General features: G+C 41.6%; 1 protein-coding gene across 1 annotated transcript; it reads right to left on the reverse strand.

The window, feature by feature from the left end:
- Window positions 1–3,382: 3,382 nt before the first annotated feature.
- Window positions 3,383–11,079, reverse strand: pygma (phosphorylase, glycogen, muscle A). The gene is made up of 20 exons (XM_068744854.1): window positions 10,745–11,079; window positions 9,148–9,249; window positions 8,972–9,050; window positions 8,554–8,657; window positions 8,300–8,431; window positions 8,117–8,228; window positions 7,941–8,023; window positions 7,594–7,737; window positions 7,313–7,405; window positions 6,937–7,083; window positions 6,179–6,342; window positions 5,961–6,075; window positions 5,761–5,862; window positions 5,371–5,518; window positions 5,199–5,257; window positions 4,958–5,099; window positions 4,643–4,850; window positions 4,384–4,518; window positions 3,959–4,025; window positions 3,383–3,850 (listed from the first exon to the last, which is right to left on the reverse strand). The coding sequence occupies exons 1-20, from the start codon at window positions 10,985–10,987 to the stop codon at window positions 3,701–3,703; spliced, it is 2,529 nt and encodes an 842-aa protein (XP_068600955.1). The 5' UTR covers window positions 10,988–11,079; the 3' UTR covers window positions 3,383–3,700.
- Window positions 11,080–24,319: the final 13,240 nt, after the last annotated feature.

Raw genomic sequence — 24,319 nt, forward strand, 5'->3', positions numbered from 1 at the left:
AAGTATCTTCAACAAAATATATTTAACAGCTGATACCATTGATTTAGAGGAAATTCCGGTGAAACAGTTCCAGAGAGACTCAAATTCAAAAAAAGGTAAAGCTCAGAAAGAAGTGAGAGCCGTCGTGCTACTGCCGAACGGACTGTAGGTGTGCTCCCATTCCACTAAGGCTTTCCTGAACTTTGGATTCTTCGGGTTGCGCTATAACTTCTCGAGGTTTTAGGAGCTCATTCTGCGAACACTGAGGCAGCATGCTGAGCCCTCAGCCAGCAGGATCGTGAAGCGTGTGCAAATGAGTCCCTGCATCAAGAGTGTGTGCATATCAGCAGCGAAACACACCCTCTGACATTAGCAGCTGCCAATTAGAAAAGGAAGGTCGAAGTAGGTGTTTGACAAATTGCAAAACATTCTGATAAATATTCAGCTATGCAAAAGTTCCTAAACACGAACAGCGGTTTCCCATCCTCTCTAAATCTTGTGTTTCATACATTGATAGTCAATAAGTGGCCATGAGATGTCGAATCAGTCAGCAAAGGGTCAGGCGATATGACTTGTTCACGTTATTCTGGAGACATATAGACCAGAACTATGGCGGCGCATCCCATTTTATTGATTTATTTATTTATTTATTCGTCTTTGTATTTATAGAAGCCATGTTGTGAAAATGCAAGACATTTGAGCCTTTTTTTGTGTGTGTCCTGATGCTTCGTGGTGAGGAACGTGTGCACTTTTGTGACACTCAGCAAGAGAGCACAGCAGCAAGTGGACCAAAAGCCAAAAACATCCAGCGTTCAGTTTTTTCAGCTGCGAGACGCCGACGGGAGAAAGATTCCTTTCTTTTACATTTCTGCTGATTTTTAAGTTTGAGATGTTGACACAAAAAAAACAGCACCAGGAGAATGATCCGGCACCATCTGATGTGTGTACAAAATAGAATGCTTGTCTCACTCAGTGAGAGAGTAAATAAATATTCATCAAAATATCATCAATGATTTCAATTTTTTTTTTTACAAAACTGCAATTTTCACCCTTTAATTTCAAGTCAAAGGCCCGATGCAGCAAGATCAGTACGAGAACCCATTTGCAGACTCACCAGTAATCTACAGTATAATATGTGCATCTTAAACACTTAAATGCTGTGACATATTGAATGTATATTTGGACTTTAAACCTGTTAGCATACAAACAGGCATTGAAGAGTTATCTGTGTACTATTGCACCAGTAAACCCTCAGTCAATGCAATAATGCTGACAGCAATGCTACAGCAAAATTCAGCTCAGTTAAGAGATGAGCACATCAGTTTTTAATCTGGGAAAACTTTAAAAGTCAGATGATGAGGTCAAAATACTAAAGATAGATCGTTTCAGCGATCGCTTCATTGGCAATAACTAACCAAAACTCAGGTTTAGTCTAATGAGATGGGATTTGAAACAACTTCTGAAAAACTATTTAGGGATGCCAGTCGCCCTGTGCAAATAGTACTAGTAGAGATAAAGATACTCGTAGTTTTAATTTGTACTCTTTATGATTTTCTGGCGTGACTTACATTTTTATTATCAGCAAGGACACACAACCTCTGGCATGAGCAGCTGCCAATTAGAAAAGGAAGGTCAAAGTAGGTGTTTGACAAATTACAAAACAATGTATTATTAGTAGTAGTAGTAGTAGTAGTAGTAGCAGCAGCAGCAGTAGTAGTAGTAGTAGTTGTATAAATTCATTTCACTTTGTGTGCTTGAACAAGGCATAATTTGTGAGCATGCCATTACGCATGCCTGCGCTCAAAGCTGTGGACGTCCTGCTGTTTAAAATGTTCCCCCTTTAGGGCCCCTATTTAGGAAAACCCTACCTCTGACTCTGTCCTCGGGAAAACAAAATCCTCTTTGCTGCATTGTTTGAGAGCTCCTTATAAATACAGCGCATTTAGCACAAATGATTTCATGTAATCTCTTGAGCTCTGTTTAACAGCTCAGAAACGTTGCTTGTAAAACGTGCTTGCATTTGTTGTAAGATCACTTCTTGTCATCTTTGGTCACCATTACATATGAAAGTACATGTTTTGCACAGGGATATAATACTTACTCATATTACTTGTACACTAACCCTGTTTTCTCCAGTGTCGGCGGCGTGAGCGGTTAAGCCATAGCACCAATACTAGGTCTCCTAATAGAAAGATTACATTTTGTAGTTCTTGTAACAACTATTACAATAAGAACACTGCAAGCAGTTTTGCGATGATGATGACGACAACAATTGCAAAAGTGACTCTGATTTCGGTCACAACAGCGCCCCCAACAGGCGACATGCAGAACCTCTAAGTCACAGTCAGGATTGGAGGATCCCACACTGTTATAAATAGCACTTAGCAGTGGGTTCTCCTTCTCTGGTGTCCATCTTCATCAAAACGTCATCAAAAGTGTTCTCTTTGTAGAAGATTACAGACATATTTAATTATTTACAGCTTCATCTCCCTTTCTGTGCTTTACTACCTAACTCAGTTTTCAAACTGGTTTAAAGACTTGTTTTTTCAAAGTTCCTTTATAAATGCAGTGGTATTCTGTTTCTATATTTTTTTTAAGCAAGAGATACGTGTTCCTGCTGTGATCATGAACGTGTCTCAGTGAGGCTGTGGAAAAGTTATGAGTAGTGAATGGACAAAATATGTGAGTGCATAATGTCAGCATTTACTGATCTGCTGTACTTTTTTTTATAGCAGGTATTTGTATAGTTTACTGTAAGATACAGCATTTGTGTTTTGAACTACACGTTCTATCATTTCAGTTTTGTGATAAAACCTTTGGCTATATGTTTACCTCCCCCGAGGTAATTTCAGGCATCTGTCTGTCTGACTGTTAGCAAGATAACAAAAAAGGGTTGATTGAATTTGGTGTTGATCCAGAAGAGATCCTGGATTCTGGATCACTTTGAAATCTTTGGTGACATTGCAGTCAATGGAGCTTCAAAATTTGTTCCTCAATATCTTTGCTGATTATTGACCAATGTTTATGTAATGACCACAGTTATGTAGGGTGGAGACTTCTATCGTACCACCAAATTTAATCTGGATCGGATCCAGAATGTAGTCAGTAAAAAATATTACATTCTAACATTGAAAACTCCATTTACGGATTTAATTACGAGGGGAATGGGCTGCTTGGCAGAGGTCTGAGCTCTCTGAGTGCTTTTCTAGTTCTTTTTTAATGCATCTTCAATTTGATTCTCACTGTTTCGAAGGGATTCTGGTGCCTGATCTTCTGCTGAGTCGTGTTTCACTCATACCGAAGGCCTTGGGATTTCACACTTGTAAATGCACTATTTGCAAATGTTTGCAAACATGACCTGCATTTTTGTGACATCAAATGGGAGCAAGTAAAGTCACCCAGATTGTAGTACTTCAGACAAACTTTATTCAGAAAGTGTCTGAGTGTGAATGTGTGTGAATACAAGACTTACTTTTTTTTTATAATAAAAATAAAACACCTCCAAGCCCATCACAAAGTCCCTTCATCCACTTCACAGCAGCTGCTCTGAGAACGCGCTTCTGCATCCTTGTTAATAACACGATGGATTAGCAGTTGAGACCTGTCCAATGGTTTATGTGAGACATGATGATGTGGGTCTGTGAGGGCTTATAGCGGATGCCCAGTATCTACCATGTACAGTTCGTTGGGGGGGTGAGGTGTTGGCTGCCATGTGGACAGTCTAATGCTTGTCGTCAGGGGCAGGGAGTTTCTCGAGGGTGGGTTCCACCCCCCAGATCTCGCGAGCGTATTGAGCAATGGTGCGATCGCTGGAGAACTTGCCACAGCCAGCAATGTTGTAGATCACCTTCTTGGTCCATTCCCTTGGATTCTAATGAAGGGACAAATGAGATGATGAGAAATAAGGTAGCTGATTATGAGCTTATTAGCTATAAATGCACCTTTATAAGCCATTCAAATGAAAATGTAAAGATCCCACCTTGTATAGATCGTTGACTTTCTCCTGGCATTTCATATAGTCTTCATAGTCTGCAAAGACCTTGAACCTGTGCAGAAGATCAATGAAATATTACATTTTAACATTGTAAACCCCATTTAGGGATTCAAAAATCTGTTTAAAAATGTACATCAACTCTGATTCACTTTTACTTTTCATAGTTGGTGTATAAAGATCCAAAGAACAATTTAGAACCTTTCGCTGATGATCCAGATCACCATGTGGATGGTGGAAATCTAATTATGGGGGGAATGAGCTGCTCGGCGGAGGTCTGCGCTCTCTGAGTGCTTTTCTAGTTTGTTTTGCTTTCCTTTTCGTGCACCAGCATGCAAGTTAATGCACGCTCTCATTTTTATGTGCGCACACATATTTCCCCCTTGGGCTCCAAATGCTGGATGTGTCTTTACCTGTCATGATGCATGAGCATGTTGACAATTTCTTTAAACAGGTCAGGCTGCTTTGGGCTAAAGAAGCCTCCGGCAATCTGGTCAATAGCCTGTTTGAGCTCAGGCAGGCTATTGTAGTACCCCTCTGCATGATATCTGGGGAAAAAGAGAGATTATGTCAGGGTCAAACTGTTTTTATGGTTAAAGAGAGATGTTTAATGACTTGCAGGATACCTGAGGTAAATTAGATAGAAATTAAGCACCAAGTTTAATTTCCTACCCTTTCATGTCAAGTGCATCGACATCGTCCACCCTCATGCCGAAGATGAAGAGGTTGCCCTCGCCGGCCTCCTCGGCCATCTCTACGTTGGCTCCATCCATGGTGCCGATGGTCAGAGCGCCGTTCAGCATGAACTTCATGTTGCCGGTGCCGGAGGCCTCGGTACCAGCCGTGGAGATCTGCTCAGACAGGTCAGCCGCAGGGATGGCTGGAAAATAGGAGACGTGGAAGGTTTTTTGTTTTTTGACAGAGGACATCTGTCAAGAAGGGAGGGTGAAAGAGAATAGCCAGGAAGTAGGACGTTGATTTGATCACCTCTTTCTGCCAGTGTGACTCTGTAGTTCTCCAGAAAGATGACTTTGAGACGGTCTCCAACAACGGGGTCATTGTTGACCACCTCGCCGATGGCCGTGATCAGGCGAATAATCATCTTGGCACTGTGGTATCCAGGAGCCGCCTGAATGGAAGGAACAGTTAGAGGAATAATTTAAGAGCACTTTAGTCTGAGCTGTGAGAAGGAGTCCCTTTAATGGTTATGTGCCATTCAACTGCAAACCTTTCCTCCAATCATGACCGTTCTAGGAGTCCACTGCTTGTTAGGCTCCTTCTTGATGCCTGGAGGGGAAAAACATTTGGGGGCCGAGGTGAAATTCTTTTCCTGACTCACACATGCAGACAGAAGTTGAGAACATGTGGGACATCAGGAGATGTGAAGCGCACAAACTCACGGTTATAGTAGGTGATGATGTGAAGGCAGTTGAGCAGCTGCCTCTTGTATTCATGAATTCTCTTCACTTGAACGTCGAACATGGAGTTGGGGTTGATCTTCACTTTGTAGTGCTCTTCCAAGTGCACGGCAAACTTCAACTTGTTCTCCTTCAAGATCAGAACATTGGCTTCAGAACTTAAAAGGTGACGATATTACACTTATTGTGTGTTCTAGTTTAGCTGTTTGTACGATGCGTGTGTGTGTGAATCTTTGGAACGTGCCGGCCACGACGCTTCAAGGCTTTTTGCTCTATTTAACGATATACATACAGCAATGACATTCACAGCTATACGTGTGTACTGGACATAATAGAGCGAGTAACACACACAAAAAAGAAAGCATCAGTCACCTGCTTCACTTTAGCAACGTCACGAATGAAAGCCTCATCGTTGACATACTTGCAGAGGCCTCGCAGTTGGTCGAGGTCACGGATGAAGTCTTCACCGATCCTCTGTGAACGAGAATTGAAAACAAGTAAATGAAGGCATTTTTAATCTTCACGTGTTGCCGTGAAGTGTGCATGATTTAAAAAAAAAAAAAAGAGCTGACCTCTGCGATGACCTCAGCCAACCCTGGGTTGCACATCACCAGCCAACGGCGAGGAGTGATGCCGTTGGTCTTGTTTTGGAACTTGTGTGGCTCCATTTCATAGAAGTCCTTGAAGCTGCAGGCAGAGCAGGGCATCATGAAGCAGATGCTGCTGCTTCTACAATGCTGTATTTAATTTACAATCTATTTAGATCTATTAGAGATTTTTAGTTACGTACATGGTTGCTTTGAGGATGTCAGAATGTATCTGGGCCACACCGTTGACAGCATGGGAGCCCACAATGCACAGATGGGCCATGTTGATCCTCTTCTGCCCCCCCTCCTCGATGAGGGACATACGGCACAGACGACCGTTATCGCCAGGATATTTCTCAGCAACTTTCTGCAAAGTAAAAAAAAAAGTAAAATCAAAAATCATCATCAGCATATTAATGCAGATCAACACAGCTATTTATATTTTAACATCAAATGAGCAGCAGCAGGAACATTCTGTTTCCTTTCGGCAGCCCCAATAATTTAATTATAATAGATGTTGTAAATGAAAATAAAATGAGAAACTCTTTTGTTCTTAGACTTTACAGGAAAGCATTCAAACTCGTCATTTATTGCATTATAATAAGGTATTTTGTCTCACAGAACACATCAACTATTAGAATTTTGTCTATTGTCCGTCTTGATAATTTTACCTCCTGTCAAGTCCTAAGTGTTTTTAATTACACCCTAAGAAAGTTAGAATTGAATGGCAATGCCGACAAGGAATGAATAATGTCTTCCTTTTGTCCACAATAACACAATAACCGAATATGTCTGTTAATTACCTTCTGCATAAGTTATTTATTAACAAGTTCTCATTTGAATCACGATGGAATAAAAGCATAAGATGACATAAAATGGAAATAATCAAACCTAATACCTCCATATAGTACTTTTGAAGTGCTGCACATTATGGCAACATGTTGCAAGGTACCAAACTAACCTCTAGGTGGCGACGGTTGATCTCGTAAATAATTTCGAGGTGACGAGGCAGCAGATGAGCGAGCAGGTCGACCGGCCATCGCTCCAGCGCTTCAGGAAGGACAGTGTGGTTGGTGTAGGCACAAGTACGCACGCAGATGTCCCAGGCCTGGACACCAGGAAGGGACAACATGGCGGTTTATTACAAATAAATCACCATCAATGATCTCTTTATGTTTATTAGTCACGTGGTGTCCCATCAAAAACACTGCAAATAGATCAACATAAATGAAAGCAAGCACAGAGTCTTTGTCAAAATGAAACAATAAACATTTAAAGGTAAAAATAAAAACAGTAATAATAATTTATATTGTTAAGCCAGTGTTGTTCTTCCTCACCATGTCCCATTCAAGGTTTTCTTCATCAAGCAATACCCTTATTAGCTCAGGAATGGCCATGGCAGGGTGAGTGTCATTCAGCTGGATGGCAACCTGGAAACGCAGATGAGTACATGTAAATGCAGGTTTCAAATGTGCCGCATGATATAGATGGAAACCAGCTCACCACCTGTTCAAGTCACTGACAAAGGTGATTTGTGAAAAGCTGAGACAGAGAGAATATCAGGAGGGGATGCCTTTTAATTCTTTGCAGAAACTGTTTGGAATTCTTTTCACTTTACCTTGTCAGGCATTTTGCTGAAGTCTGTGCGAACAATCTCCCTGGAGCCAAACTTAGACACCTTGAAACGACGGATGATGTCTTGAAGGGTGGCAGATACTACAAAGTACTCCTGCTTTAAACGCAGCTCCTTTCCTTCAAAGAACTGAGGATGAAGATATATAGAGGCGTTTATATTAAAAAGAAAAACATTCAAAGTAGCCTTTTACATAAACACTGGTATTGAAGTAGGAGGAATGCAGCTTAATAAAACAGACACCACTTTGAGTCTTAAAGTATGGAAACCCATCTCTCAGTTGATCGCTTTAATCAGGATGCAAACACACATGAAGTCGCACATTTTCTTACATTATCATTTGGATACAGCACACGGGAGATGTTCTCAGCCAGGTTCCTGTCCAACACAGCCTGAATGTAGCCGCCAACGTTGACTGGAAGGGAATACACATGTAATCTCCTTTAACTCATTTGGATTTGAAAGCTGTTGCATGTTGAACAGCATGTGATTTCTGCCAGACACGTACAGTCTTTGAGGTTAAACTCGCAGGGTGCCTTTGCCGACCACAGCCTCATTGTGTTTACGACATTGTTTCTGTAGCCGGGGATCGGGGTGTCGTACGGCAGGGCAAGCACAACCTGCCCGGAACGACACAACCAGACAGAGATCAATATGCTGTCTCAAGAAACCTTATTTCATGTTTACTCACCTGAGTATCAACCCATTTGACACCATCGGGGTGGTGCTCGGTCCTGCCGTAGAAGTGCACCGGACGCATGTACTCTGGGCGCGCCTTCTCCCAGGGGTTGCCGAAGCGAAGCCAGTCATCGGCTTCCTCGACCTGGATCACGACAAGCAGAGGAGAAACGTATTATCCGAGCTGCCTCTGAGCAATCACAAAATGAGATGAGGCGTCAGATCCTGATGGTGATGGCAGGAAAGGCAAGGCTCATTGTTCCTAACCTGCCAGCCGTTGACAATCTTCTGATTGAAGATGCCAAACTCATAGCGAATACCGTAACCGTAGGCAGCCAGACCCAGAGAAGCCATGGAGTCCAGGAAGCAAGCTGAAAACCACACGAAACAGCTTTGACCAGCTCTTACATGAAATATCATACAATTTATGTCCATTATGGGGGGGGGGGGGACTCATTTATCAACTAGAAATGCACTCAGAGAGCGCAGACCTCCGCCAAGCAGCTCATTCCTCCCCACATCTGTTCCTGGTAACATTTATAATATTTCCAGAAAATCTCATCAAGATCCATCCAGACCTTTTTGAGTTATCTTGCTAATAGACAGACAGGCAAGCACACCAACGCCGGTTATTACACGACCTCCTCCCTGGCAAAATGAAAAGTAAAAAAAAAAAGATGCTCACCAGCAAGGCGGCCCAGACCACCATTTCCCAAACCAGCATCTTCCTCCATGTCCTGCAGTTCCTCCATGTCCAAACCCAACTAAGAAGACAAGAATGAATGGATACAGGACTTGAACCAGTCAAGTGAAATCCACTGCTTCAATTCACAGAGAATTAAAGAAGCATCTCTATCTCACCTGGTACGTAGCCTCATCGCAGGCGTTCTCCAGAGCCAGGTTCACCATGGTGTTCTGGAGGGTGCGGCCCATGTAGAACTCAAGGGAGATGTAGTACACGCGCTACAGTTTGAGAAGAATAGGGGGGTGGGGGGGGGAGGATCAAACATTGGACAGCCAGATACAGAAATATTTTCAGCATCGCAGTAGAACTAAGGAAAGGTCGCCACAGTTGTATGACGGGTAGAAATTTGGCAATGAAACCAAAAGCAAAATGTCACACAGGAAATGAATCTCCAAAGAAAGTTCCATGATTTAATGTCATGGATGGGAGGGCGCAGCAGTGTTCCACCTGAAGATGCCTTTACACTTTGCCATTTAGTTGTGGGTTGTTGTTTTTTATCCTCGGGGTTGGATGCAGGCTGAGGTGGAGAGCAGAGAGGAGCTAGGGCGACTGGAGACAGATCGCTTTGGGTGTTGCATAACACAAACATTATGACCCATGCAAAAATAGCTCTTGCAGAGGTCACTGTAAAGGTCAGCCTGGGCCTGATACCCTTTAATTGTAGGGGTCAAGTCTGAATTTAAAGGAGGATAACACTTCAGATCCTGCTCAAATACGACTGACAGAGGCAAATAGTTGATCAACAAACATAATCGTTTTCATTATAACATCATCTTATTTTGCTCAATAATGTCATGTGAAAATTAAATCATGTTGCAGCGGCAATTTAGCAGTAAGTGATGCTACATGCAATACAGAATAAAGCTCTGGACAGAGCTCGCATGTCGTCCTGTATTCCAGTTTCTTTTCACACTTGACAGTTTGGCCGCCAGATCTTCTAGTTCAGCATGTGATTAAACATTGTCTAAAAACTGGCATAATGAGAGTGCTAAATGTCTTCCCACGGGGATGACGGGTTGTGACACCTCCAGAACAATAACCCTGCAAAGTAAATTGATGTGTGCAGGAAAGATTCTCTTCTGATGTTAATTAAAGAAGACTAATCCCCCGTTGCTCAGCAGAGTGAACTCACACACTCTGCAGCTATATGTGCTCATATGACACAAGCCAAGGCCACATGGTCAGACAGGAGAGTAGCAGAAAGGTCGTGGGAGGGTTTCATGTTTCAACACACTATAGGAACAGCCACAAGAATGCCTGGTAAATGTCAGGACTTAACGCAACTGTGCCGTTAGATCGCTGAAAGTATAAAGAGAACATTAATCGCCGATGAAAATAGTGGATGGGTTTTGTTTAAACTGCGTTCACTGAATTGGAGAATCACTTATTTCAATGAACAGCTTAACATTCAGGTCGTGGCGCATGCTGATCAATGGGCGCTGGCCGTGCAGTGAGTTCACAATGACTTCCTTAAATGTCCTGACGGTGCGCGCCAGTTCCCAGAGCAAATATAGCTGCCACCGTTCCCCCTGCAGAAGGGGGAAACTTTGATAGGGTGCTGTGTGTGAGATGCTGAATTTCAAAAACACAAAATGTGAGACTGTTTAGGCCATTTATGCCGTTAAAAGGATAAGATTTAATGAGTCAATTTGTATATTTAAGACATCACATATTTCAGTAAGTCTTGTGTTACTGCATCTGACTTGGACTTACTTTGGGATCCTTCTCATAGTAGTGCTGCTGGGTTCTGATCCACCTGCCGATCAAGTGCTCCCGCACGGTGTTAGCCAGAGCAAAGTAATAATCCCTTCTGGTCGCCACATTTCTGTCTTTGACCAGCGTAAAGTGGAGATGTCGGTTAAAATTCTGCTTCAGCTCTGTGACGTTTTCAACGCCGGCGAGGCCTCGCACTGAAATCTGCTTCTTTCTATCATGATCAGACAAGGGCTTAGACATGGTGGCTCAAGCTGCAGCAGCTCAGGGCTCTGACTCCAGAAGAATGTAAACAGTAGGACAAGCAGGCGCACACTATCAGGCCAGAGACACAGCAAGAGCGGCACGCACCCCGGAGACCCATGGCGTAGCACTTTAAAGGGACAAGCATGAATATTAAACAGAGGGCAGAACAGGAGGAATTAAGGACATGCAGGGTGGGGAAAGTGTTGCGGATAGACTACAACTAGAATAGAGCGTATACCTCTACAAAGGCCCAGGAGTCATCTTTAATTCATCTGATCCTAATCCAGAATTCATTTTTCTACTATATAAGGTCACTGGATTTCCAACAGTTGACCAGCTTTATTTGAACAGAGGCAAAGATAAATATGAGATATGTGTGTGATTACCACAAAGTATGTAGAGATAAAGAAACTAAGAGTGTTTGTGCAACCTGTGTATTGTGAGCGTGCATGCATAACTCAAATATCTAACAGATTTATTTACCAAAAATGTAGAAAAATGCATCAAATGCATTAATATAGTCCATAGTAACATGGACTATATTATATGTATATTATGCACCCTCCCACCCATTTTCTTTGTTTTTCTCAAAATCATGTTAACAAACTTTCCAACCAACAACTGGCTGCGGGTGAAAACATAAACGTCTTGGGTGGATGTGAAAACAGGCAAAACTATTTCCTCGTTTCTTTTAGACAGCCCGCAATGAGTTAAACAATCAATTGTTCATCATTACTGTTACTTTAAAATAAAAAATATTAGCAGCTACACCTGCCAGAATGTTTTTTTTTCTCACTTATTTGAAGTGATTTCTCCAGCAGATTATGATACCATAAAAATGCATATAAAAAAAAACATTATTTTTGCAAGTTAAATACAAATTGCGTGTTAATAATGTCATTGCATGGCTATATTGATAAGTTACTTTGTTAGAGTGAGTTATTTTAAGAACCCATTCAGCAGACCCAGCAGAATTGCAATGTTAGACCGGTTCATGCCATTGTATTATTTCACAAGTACTGTAAGATGTGGTACAGTAAAGTAATGTGGCGTGAAAGGTCTGTGTAGGTCACATCTGTTCAAGAGCCTAAAGCAACAACTGACACAAAATCAGGTGCAGCAGAGCTGCTAAAACCCACTCTATTTTCAGTTATCACCCGAGCAAGCCAAACTGTCGTCTTGCCTTGCCCCACTATAAATAGTAGCTCTGACCCAGTCCCAAAGGCCATGATATTTGAACAGCATTTCTTGTTAATGTCAGCAAGAGCCAGTAGACCACACCAGTATAATATTATGAGTTGAACAACAAGATAAGCGGTAAGTCAGTGTTTAGAGCCGCGTGCCCTGTGGGACGACGCCTCAGCGTTATCGTTGCTTTGTTAGGAGTTCTGTGTCTGTGAATAAATATTTATCAAAAGGAGACTAAAAAAAAAAAAGGGAAAATCACAGTTAAATAAAGAGCCAGCGGTGTGTATAGCTCTGCATGCAAATGGACACGAATTAAATTATAAAGTCTTTCGATTTGCCTCTCTGTTTATTGGACATTATGTAACAAGAAGAAAATGAAGGACGCTCCCTTAGAGCATTACATTTGGACAGCAACCTAATAGAAACTGAACTGCAGATGTTTTGTGATTATTTCTTTTGAAGCATATTTAGCTCATATGGTATATAAATGTGTTCTACACTATTTCTTGTTGCATTCCTATTAATGTCCAGGCCAGGAAAATGACCCCAGAACAGAGGAGCCACCACACAACAGATGACAGAGATTAGAGCTGGCGTGCCCCCGATTTGTCCATTATGATGAGCAAATTATGTTCTTACATGTCTAGTGGCTGTTCTGTCAAATGGCACATCAAGCATTTCAAGACCACACGGACTGAATCCACTGCCTGATGGAAACGGCAAAGCAAAATAAGAAAGAATATTCATGATGCGAGCGCACAGTTTCTTAAATGACAGTTGTGCCACCAAGCACATCTGAGAGCATTCATTACACAACCAGATAAATAATTGTCTTTTATTCCCTCAACAATATTCAGTCATTAAACTCCCATGTTAATGAATCTTATTTGCCAGCAGAATTCAGGCAGCAGGAACCGATTTTTGCAAAGTCTCGATACAGATGTGTTAATTTAGAAGATTTCACAGTTTTCCTTATCTTCAACATGCATGTTGTTTATTTCAAAATATATTACAATAAGTGAATAAAAAAAGCAGCAACAAAAACAATGTGTTATTTAAGATTTAGGGTTAAATAAATAAATAAATCTGATAATTTTTCGTAACAAATTGTTCTTTTTTTCTTTAATCTTCACAGATTTTTTTTTAATGACTTAGAGTCAAAACAAACAAAACAAAATGAAAACAGCTTTGGAAAGAAGGATATCAGCATTAAAATGTGAAATGTCCCGCAGATCGGTCGATGTCCATTGTCATCAGGAGGAACATCCTCTGTGATGAATTAGCACTGGAGTAGTGTCCATAGAATAGGAGTCATGCATATTTTTACACAATCCCCACATCCATCCTCCTGCAGCTTTTTTATTTTTATTTATTTTTTGCATTCATTTAGCTCTTAAAGGAGGAAATTAAATTTTTATGTCCTCATCATCCGCATTAAGTATAGTAAAAGGTTGATTTAAGTTCATGTGCTGTCTCTTTCATTCAGCACTATGATATAAGATTCAGCGTCGTGCTAATTAGTATAATAGAGTGAGTTAGCCAACACTCTCTGGGTCAGAGGGATACTTAAACTGTGAATGACGCCAGTTGAAATGTCCCTTTTTCGGTTTTTCCTCTGCATTCAATCCCTGACTGTGAAATGCATTATTATTATACCATACTATACTATATTATTATTATTATATGTTGGTGGGAACGCTGTTGCGCTGCTTTGCCTGAAGAGAATGAACATCTTTGTTTACATCTCAACAAACGTCATGGACTTAAGGTATAGCGCCTGCTACTTGGCACACTACTGTGCATGAGGCTGAAGCAAGCAAGGCATTAAGATGTACTGAATTTGATTCAATTACATAGTGCTTAATCTTAACTGAGTAATATACTTGTTTTTTAAACTGTAAAATCTGGACTTGCATTGTCATACTGCAAAATAATTTATCTATTGTTTCCCTGCAAATATTTCTAATAGTGAAAGACAAGATAAGTATTCTTGTTTTAGTCTGCGTCGGTGTGTGTGTGTGAAAACATTTAATTGCATCCACACTGAACATTTCTGCTGTGTATAGTGGAATACTAATCATCTGATTTTCATTGGATTTATTGCAGGCGATGAACCAGGACAATAGGTACAAATCATTGTCGACTTTACTATGTTTACTTCAGTTAAAGGCTTTGTATACAAACCTGTCACCATGAAGCATCACAGGAAGAACACTGTCACCCGGTGGTAGACTGTTAATGTTCATTCATTCATTCATTTCCATGACTGGAAGATTTGCTTATTGTAGTTTCTTGTTTGGCCCGCTGTGTAGTATTAGTCTTTGTTATTTTTGTTTGGCTGTATTTAATTTTTTAATTTTTTTATAGGACCTCAGCCAGCCAAACTTTAGTTATTTTTTGTGATAGTGAATTTTTTTTTGTATATTTCCTGACGCCTGTCAGTCTGTATTTCCTGAGCGTATTCTTAGTAAAGCTGTTTGAACTATTTATTTTGCCTCCGTCTCTGCATTCTGGCGTCCACCAGCTTGATCATTCTGGTCCGTGATATTACATGAACTTTATAGAAGACGTCTGCAATACTTGGACAAAAAATTACACAATGACTTTCTTATTAAATCTACCACACATCAGGGTCCAGGCACTTTCCAGATGTGGTGATCCAGAATGTTTACATCCACGGAAAAAAGGCAATGAAAAGTGAGGTGCCACGGTGGAAGTTCACAGTCTGAGTGCTGCCCAGTTATTTCCTGCTATTAACCCCTGTGAAATTGCTTCGTCCCCCTGGTGAGTCAAAGCTGTGAGGAGGACCTATAGTCATCAGAGGAAAAGGTTGCATGATTGTAAAATAACAACACAAGGTGTGAGACTGCCCATTAGACATCATCTGAGATTTACATCAAACCAGTTCTCTCAGTCAAGTAAGTCAGGAGACATTTTTTCACTCACTAAAATAATGTCGGCTTTTAGATTTTATTATTGCGGCAGCAGAGCCTAAAACCTTCGCAGCCCATGGGCACGCGGTGAACCCCTGGATGATTGAGAAGTGATCATAAGATTCATTTTGCTCTTGAATCCTAGAAATCCAATAACATTTCCAGAGGGGATTCTCACGATATGAATGTCGCTCAATATATTGTCGTAATTGCTGATATTTGTCTCACCGCACAACCGATGAGCGCCACTGTTTCCACGTGGAGGTTGCAGAGCTCCTCTGCTTTTGACCCGAGTCTGTTCAGGTGTTGTCGATGAGCACAATACTCATAGATTGTGTCCAAATGGAAGGACGAAAATATGGCAATAGCTGGATGACTAACCAGAATTATTTTTGTAGTGTGTTAAAGTAACACACACAGACTCTGTTGTGTTTGAGCTCTTTGTTGATGCTCTATAGCAGCACTTTTGAGAGGTGAAACATTTTGAAAAAAAACTCCAATCACACTAATTAACTGAATGGAAACTGCATCTCTGCACTGGCTGTAAGTGGTAGATAATTAAATGCTAAGAGCATTCTGCCTCTCTGAAATACGCTAGCAGGGAACTGTCCACGGATGTTTAACATGTAACATTTTTTTATACGATTCTTTAGGGGAGGGTTTTAAAAAGATGTATCTTTGATGAGCGTCATCAGAACGCCATCTCTGCTGTGTGGCCGCCTGACATGTGGGGCTTTATGTTTTTAATTCAGAGGCTTTGGCTTGGTTTCCAGTTTGTTTGTTTTTACTTTATTTTGGCTGCATTACACAAATCCAACAATGATACATGTTTTTTATACAAAAAAAAAAAAAGAATTCAAGCTGCCATTCGTTCTACATTTTAAACACTGTTTTAGTATTTATTTTCAGCATTGAGGACTTCCCACTGTAGCTGAAAACCCAGTCAACCCCATTGGCTTCCTGTGGCTGAATTATTTTTCAGGCAAAAGCATTTCAGTGCATACATTATTCATACGTGATCCTCAGATTCAAGATTGCTTTGATTTGATCTCTCTTGCGTGGAAGGATTAGAGCTATACCTGCTCACCTTAGCAGGCTTTCAGGGATTTGTATGTGCGAGTCAGCTGTTACTGATGCGTCATATTCACAGCGTATCCAGCATAACAGCCTCCCTTTATTTGCACAGATATGGTATAGGGCGGTGAAGGTAAAATTAAAGCTTTCAAAATATAATATATGTGTGACATTTCTCTTGACAGTGATTGTCTCCTTCTTTATAATATAAATATAATTTGTTTGGTGCTATTTATTTGTCTTAATTTTAATGGGATACATCACTTGGTCTTTTTGACTGTTTTGTGAATTAATATACCACATTCATAATAAATAAATATATTTAGCTTTACCATTAAGCATATTATAGTGGTGGACTGCTACTAACATTTCTAATGAACTTCAATGGAGAAGCTAACTGAGAATATGAAACATTAAATTGTCCTGGGTTTGAGTCTGGGGCCTCTAAGCAACACACCAGCTATTTGTGTTGTCCTTTAGTTAAAGTTTAACTGATGATGATGATGATGATGATGGTGGTGGGAACACCTGCGTGACATCCGCAGGTTACGAGTCTGTTGGACGAGGAGCAGGATTGGTCGACGGCAGCTGACCGCGCCCTCAACCCATAAACGCTACCGAACTATCAGCATCAAGTGTCGGGGGGGGGAGACGGTGGGGAGGGCTGTGGTGCTGCTGCTGCTGCTGCTGCTGCTGCCGGTGCGGCGGGGAGAGAACGCGTCTTTGTCTGCGCCGAGCGGCTCCGGGCTTCCTGCCTCCATCCACGCAGGAGGACTTTGCTGCGTTCGGAAGAATTCATCCGCTCAATTCAGGATTTCTCTTTTCTCAACAACCCCCCCATTTTTTTCTTCTTCTCGTGTTTGCCTGTCTGGAATAATCAACCCCCCCCCCCCCCCCTATCAGAGTGTGTCGGATCGGCGGATAATGCTCAGGTAAATGACAACGCGCACGCCTCCCGCACAGAAAATGACCTCATGCGTTATTCGCGTTACAGAGTAGCTGCAGCAGAAACAAAAAGATAAATGTGTCTGCGTGTCTCCCAGTGAGCAGTTTGTATTCCGATTTATCGACACTTTCCTTACGGAAATGTCACCGGAGACAATCGGATTTCAAAGCGGCCGTCTTTGCGACCAGTGTTTACGGCTGGAGGAGCAGGAGAGGTCGGCTCCAGATTCAGCGCGGCTGCGGATGAGGTCGCTTATTAATTGCGTGCCGGAAGACGTCCTGTGGTGTGAAAACATCACATGCAGCGGCTTCCCTTCCCCGAACGGCTGCAGCTCCAGCTGAAATATGGATCTGCATACCTATTGTTTTATATATTTATACACACACACACACACACACACAGTGAAGTTAAGGTTGCAGTCCTTGAGTCATGCAGCATGCGCATTTCTCTGTGGTCTATGTATTATTGAGAAGGATTTCATTTTTCTGTGTCAAAGCATTGGCCGAGGGAGAGAGCGAGAGAACGAGAGAGAGAGAGAGAGAGAGACCTTACTGATAAATACTTGTCTTAATTTAAATAAGAGGAAAAGCTGGGGGGAAAACATTTCTCACCTGTATGATAATATAAACAAGGGTGCTCACGCACACACACACACAGTCATATTGACACATTTTAATATGACCCCCCCTCACTTGAAGGCATTAAACAGCGCTTCGCCAACGCAGTTCACATTACTACACATTGCAGCTCCTTTGTTTTATATTCGTGTAGGTGTGTGTGTGTGTGTTATTTCTCATTTCCTATATAAATTATGGTATGTAAACAAGGTCTAGGTCTAGGGATGACCCCTCCTCCACAGGAAGTTGCTGGCCCCCATATGGCACCAGACCAGCAGGGCTGAAAAGATGGTTCTGGCTGAAATTAAATTAATTATCCCCCAAAAATTAAATGTAAGTTAAAGATGCATATCGGCATCAAGTGTTCCACAATTAATTATACAGTTTTAACAGAATTATAAGTGGATGAGTGCAAATAAACAACAGGTTTACTCAATAATCATTTATTGCTCTGATATACTTTGAAATTATGACACATTTATTTAAGGGTGTGTTTCAAGTAGTGTTCCTTGAACTGTCACAGTCTGAAATAATTAGCTTGTTTTATTAAATAAAAGACACTGAGCTACACACCCTGCACATCTTTCACACACACACTGTTGTCCTTCCTGCACCTCACGTAAGCCTATTTGCTTTGCAAATCCTTCTCCAACAGTAATACAATCCATTTTGTTGTTGGCTTCTCTGAGTGAGGAAGCTGGAATCTGTGTAGTCAAAGGCATTACTGGGCTCAGATTTCCTGCTCACCTGAAGCAGGTGACCGACCCAGTTTGGCTTGTGCTGCGTGGTACCTACCGTTCAGCACCTCACTCGTGGAGAGCAGCACCCGCTGCACGGTCTCTCCTCACCGCATGCTGTTTGGCTGCGTACCGAGCTCAAGCTGACAGATTCTGTTTCATTCTTTTGTAGGCCACTTGTGACTTGGTTGTTGGTGTTTTTTAAACTAGGCCTACCTTTCTTGACAAGTTATGTGTTGTGGAGATGACTTTCTGTTCCTGTCCTGTTGTTATGGTGATGTCTTTTTTTTTTCTGTCTTATCAAATGTATTTTATTTTTTCTTTGATATTGCTGTTTATTAATGCATCTCAGTACAATTCACATGTTTATTTTTAATCTCTCATCAGTGTTAATTTGACACAGGAAATAGATTTTACTCACCACTCAGTATTTTTGGTGCCCAAGTGGCTTTTTCTTTTTCTTTTTTTAAAACCACACATTGTGCTATGACTCACAAGAAATCTTCCTCCATTGGTGCTTCCAGCGAGTTTGCATTAGGAAAAGACAATAGTGTCACTGCTGCTATAATAGCAACTTGCATAATACCGCTATTAATAATATTGAAAATGATATTACATATAATTGTGCAGCTTTTACTGGGATCAATTTGCATTTTACTTAACAATCACATTAATAATTGAAATCATTAAAGCTATGGTGAGTATAAAAATAAGATAGCACGACGACGTATTTCATGGAGCAAAGAGAAGTGCATGACTGGATGTCATGAAATAAAGACAAGGTATAGTTAACATGGTGTGTGTATGTGTGCGTGTGTGTGTGCGTGTGTGTGTCACAGCTCAGTAGCTTCAGCATGTGCACGGGGAGAGTGGAAGGTTACAGATATTGTGTGGCATTGCGAATTGTGTCGCTTCCTCTCTATCATACCCCATCAAGGTCATAGCCACAGACTGAAAGTGGTGGCCCTGGCCTTTTCCACTCCTGGCTCTGGCAGCGAAATGGGGCCCGCGGACCACTGCTGCTTCTAATCAGGGCTGACGCGTGACTCAGTTGCATGCCAGCTGCACAGCCAAACAGGAATTATGTCCCCGGATGGTGAAGACTGCAACAAAAAAAATGAAAAGGTCATTGTTGAGACCCTCTCTGAGTACCATTGGCAAGTTTTTGTTACTTAATTATTTAATTATTCCCAATGAAATAACAAAAAGATCTAAAATCCAGAACACGGTGGACGTCTCTGGAGACCTAACCAATACGGTTGCAGCACCAGCGGAGGGGCTGTTAGTTAGTTTCTGGACAGGAAATAGATGAATTATTGCTTGCTTGACTGATACACACTTCGGTCAAAGAAGAATGTCATTAAACTACCAGCAGTCAACTAGTTAATCCACATATTTACACGTGTGGTAGTGGATTCCTCTACTGGTGCATCCCAGCTCTTTGGATGACTGGGTTAATTTTTTTGTGGTGGTGGTGGTAGTTTAATTTCCTTCAAGTTAAGGGGCAGGAACAGCAATCTTCATTAAGGAGGAACACAAACTGTGAATGGGTCAACACATTCGACATAAATCAGTGTGTTATTATTATTATTATTAAATGTTGTGCCCTAATCTGCACATATGTCTTTCCAGCTCTGTCTTTCAGGATCATTGCTGCATTTCCTTCAGCTTTATATCTGATTTAGTTATTTTGTTCCCAGCTTTTATTACTGATGGTCTCCAGTTAGTCTCTTGTCCTGATTAGGAAGCAAATGCAGGCAAGTGTTAACAAAGAAAAGCTAAATAATGTAAGTGTTCTTAATCGCATAGTTTCAAATTCCACAATTCTGTGCTACTTCAGCCAACACAGCATCCATAATGAGCGCTCAGATTGGTTGTACGAACCCTTGAAGGTGACATTATTAATACGCATGTACCATTTAAGATCGGCAGGTTTGTCCTGCTCTGCTCGGAAGTGTTGTATCACGTTGCAAATGTAAGTATTTCTGCTCATCTATCATTGTTGCCGTGTGACGGCATGAGACGGGTAAACTGAAACTACACTGTTAACCAAAATGTGCCTCGGCAGCATAATCAGTGCCCTTAGAGATAGAAAACACAATATCGCCCTGTCAGGATGTACATTATGCAGCTACACTGCTCCGACACGCTGCAACAAGGCCCAAATCTACGGCACGGCTCAGATAGGGGGAATCTAGAGGTGGTGGACAGCTGCTCTCTACGCTCTATTTACTGTACCATTTTGGATCTGCATTTGAGCATCAATGCAAGTACAATACACATCGAGCTGCATGGGGGGATGCGGTGCAGGATATTACCTGTGACGATGCAGGGGCATCTCGACCTTCTTTCTGTTTGTTCTTTCCTCATCCCTGAGCCTAAATAAATTACACTAAAGGGACTCGAATGTAAAAATCTTAATTGACTGTGAATGAGTCTTTCTAATATATCACTGTATTTGGTAATACTGTAGGCTGTCGTATTTGATTTGGATTTGCTTTTTCCATCCTTAAAATGGAAAATATGCTTTAAGACAGGATGATATCTGTGATGGTGCTGCACTTCGGTTCACGGTGCATCAGTGTTGTGCAACGTCAAGCAGCCGTACGATACGGGTACCCACACGACCCACATCCACCTAAACCTTTTAAGAATCCCGTCTGCTGTTTGGTCAGTTGAATCCCTTGGTTGAAGCGACATCAGATTGGACACCAGAGACTCCTAACAGGCCATCTGAAGTCTTGGGTGAATTACTTTTCTTTCATTCCAGACATTAGTCTCTTCGGCACAGGCACTCGTCTCTTCTTTTTTTTTCCCGTCGAGGTGATATTCACAGCACTTGCAGGGATGGCACAGAATGTGAGCGTTTACAATGAAAAGCGGCTTCTCTGTGGATGAAAAATAAGAAGGCGAGGTCGTCCATTGTGAATTGCGCCGGGCTGCGTGCGTGAAGGTTAAAGCCATGCTTGGTGAGATTTCTTTTCTCCTTCCCTATCATGTCACATTATGGGAGACGGCAGATTTATGTGGATGCAATTGATCAGTGAGTGGTATAGTGGGCTGGGTGCGAATCACACAATATTAAGCAGCTGCTTGCTCCATCCATCCATCACGCTGATCTCTGCTGTACTTGAGCCGAGCCTGTCACACCTAGATGGCCATCTGACTGCAGCATGGGGGGGTGGGGGGGCAAACACCGGAGCACTCATCTATTTCAATTCATTTTGCCTCTGCAGGCGTCTCTCATGGTGAACAGATTTAAGCGAATTTGTTATAGTACGCATCGAAAATCTCGACTAATAGCAGCAAGATCATTCTCATCCCTTCTGGGGGGGGGGGGGGGGGCTGCGCCATCTATAATGGCGTTTGTCTCGTTCTCGTGTGTCGCACCTGTGTGAGGAGCCGCCGTGCTGTTATGTCAGAATTCATTGGTCTTTGTGGAGCCCTCTGATCCCAGCCAAGAAGCTGTTGCCCGAGATTAACCCAGACCGTTCTGTTGGGTGGTTGCTGAACGTGTGTGTGTGTGTGTGTGTGTGTGCGTGCATGTGTGTAAAAACAAGAGGCTCATCAGTAGATTGGCGACGCTCCTCTGTCTGACGGCATCCTCCCCAGGAAGAGATGTGACCGTGCTGGATGATCTCATGATGAATGTCAGAGCAGAGCTGCTTAATAGCTGAGATTTCAAGGGCATTTCTTTTGTCATTACTCGCATGCGCTGTAAACTCTGTGAGCAACAGCAGTGCGGAATGATGGCTCCCATTAAATGTCTCTTAATCACAGAAGGGACCAGTTGTCTCATGAAATGTTTGCGTACATGTTTTAGGAGGCGTCTTCATTTGGAGTTAATTCATGAAACGCACATTAACGCTTGGTGTCTATTGAAGGAAGGAAGTCTTTTGACAGTCAAGGGGGAAGAGAACCGCCATGTATATTGGAAATTGCCTGGGTCGTGTTTGCGATGTTGTTCCGGTTAATTTCCATATTTCACTGTCGGGACCCAAGGATGTGTTGTTGTTATTGTTGTTGTTGTTTTTCCGCAGTTGAATTCATTGATCTTTGATAGCTGTGCTGTAAATCCCTGATACTATAAGTCTGTGTGTTTCTGTGTGAAGCTTCAGGATATCTTGAGACGTTAACCCACATTATCTGACTAGATAAATCCAATACATGTTTGTGTTTTCTTTTTCTTTTATTTATTTTACTCATTTACTCGACTGTGCTACATGTCATAGCGTGAGGGTGAGCATTCTTGTAATTACTTTAAGCATGCTTCAATAAAATATGATTTATATCTGACATTCTTGTTGTTCTATAAAAGAAATGATTTAATGGATTAGTAATAATGATTATTGTCTCTGGAATAATATACAACAAATAATTTAGGCTTCTAAGACTTTAGAGGCAGTCACTCATTTATTTCATCCCTATGGCATAAACGTTTAATATAGTGAAAATGTAAAACTGATTTTTATTTTTTAAATTTTGGTGAGGTTTCCATGGAAACATGTTGTTGCTGGGCGCTCCGGTGGGTGGTGATTTTGCCGGGGGCAGATCTGGCTAACATTCCAGCTTCGGGAAAATTTATACATGAACTCTTCTAATAATTATTGTTTCTGCAAACCTGATTTTTTTGTGTTTTACATGTAAAGATAATAATTAGGAGGTGCTGAAGGCTGGTTATTGCAATATCATCCAGTATATAACTAAAATAATACCCACTTCTCTTGTCTCATCAAAGGAATTGAGGATATGCCACATACTGAGATGCTTACTGTGCAATGTATTTGGAGGATGTCGAGGGGACCGCATCAGCGTCAGAGGACTGTTGTTTTAAAAGCAGGCATGAGTTTGGTCTAACAACCAGTTAGACAGGAAGCATTTTGTTAAAATATCAGCGACATGACAGCGTTCCTTTTGGAATATGAAACAGATTCATGAGGCTGAAAGAATTTCCCACGCATTCTTACCTTGGCTTACCTGTGTGAGATTGATCTGACTCTCCGCTATCCTGTGATTGTCCACACCCATCACTCATGGTATTGTGTTCTACAGCCGCTAACGTGGGAGGCAAGCAGACAGTGCTAGTCTTTCAGAAAAAATCTAGCCAAGAAAAATAGTTTTGTTCAGAGACGATGTTCTACATCTAATCCCTCCTTTGCAAGCAGTGAAGTATGAGCGAAGAGATTTCCTGTTGACGGCAGATATGGCGGGGTTAAGCGTTTAGGAGCCTTTGTACCTGAGCCTAAGCGCTTGGTAGCCACATATTGACCTCTACCTCCAAGAGCGAGAAAGATGCTGCTCTGATCCTGCTGGACTGGACAGATTATAATGGGTTCATTTTGCAGCATGCAAATGTCTAACCCCGATGCTGCTGCCTGCTGTCTTGTCATCTCAAAGCACATTTTTACTGTGGGAACCCAAACAAATTCAAACGCCAAGGGAAGCATTTCAAATGGCATTATAATTATAGCTATGTAGCAAGCAGATGCGTGTGTATGTATTTTATCCTTTGCTATGCCTACAGTACTTTTACATTCATTTAATGAGGGCACAGTGTGCAGTGCCATGGATTTAGCTAGTGTTATATAGTTAGATACCTAATTACCTGGCTTGCTGGCTTGTGACACTGTCAGCTGTACCCTCATGTGTTAACGTGCACTCACCACATGGCCAAACTATTTTTGCATCAAGCAGCTATGCGTCTTAAATTTGTTGATGTTGCTTGCATTCTTATCAAATATAAGTTGAATTAATAGTGGTACAATGCAATTTAAAAAATGTACCCAAATTAATCATCATAAAAGGTTGGGATTAATCATGATTCCTCACAAATT

Source organism: Brachionichthys hirsutus, chromosome 10, assembly GCF_040956055.1.
Source record: "Brachionichthys hirsutus isolate HB-005 chromosome 10, CSIRO-AGI_Bhir_v1, whole genome shotgun sequence".
NCBI lineage: Eukaryota > Metazoa > Chordata > Actinopteri > Lophiiformes > Brachionichthyidae > Brachionichthys > Brachionichthys hirsutus.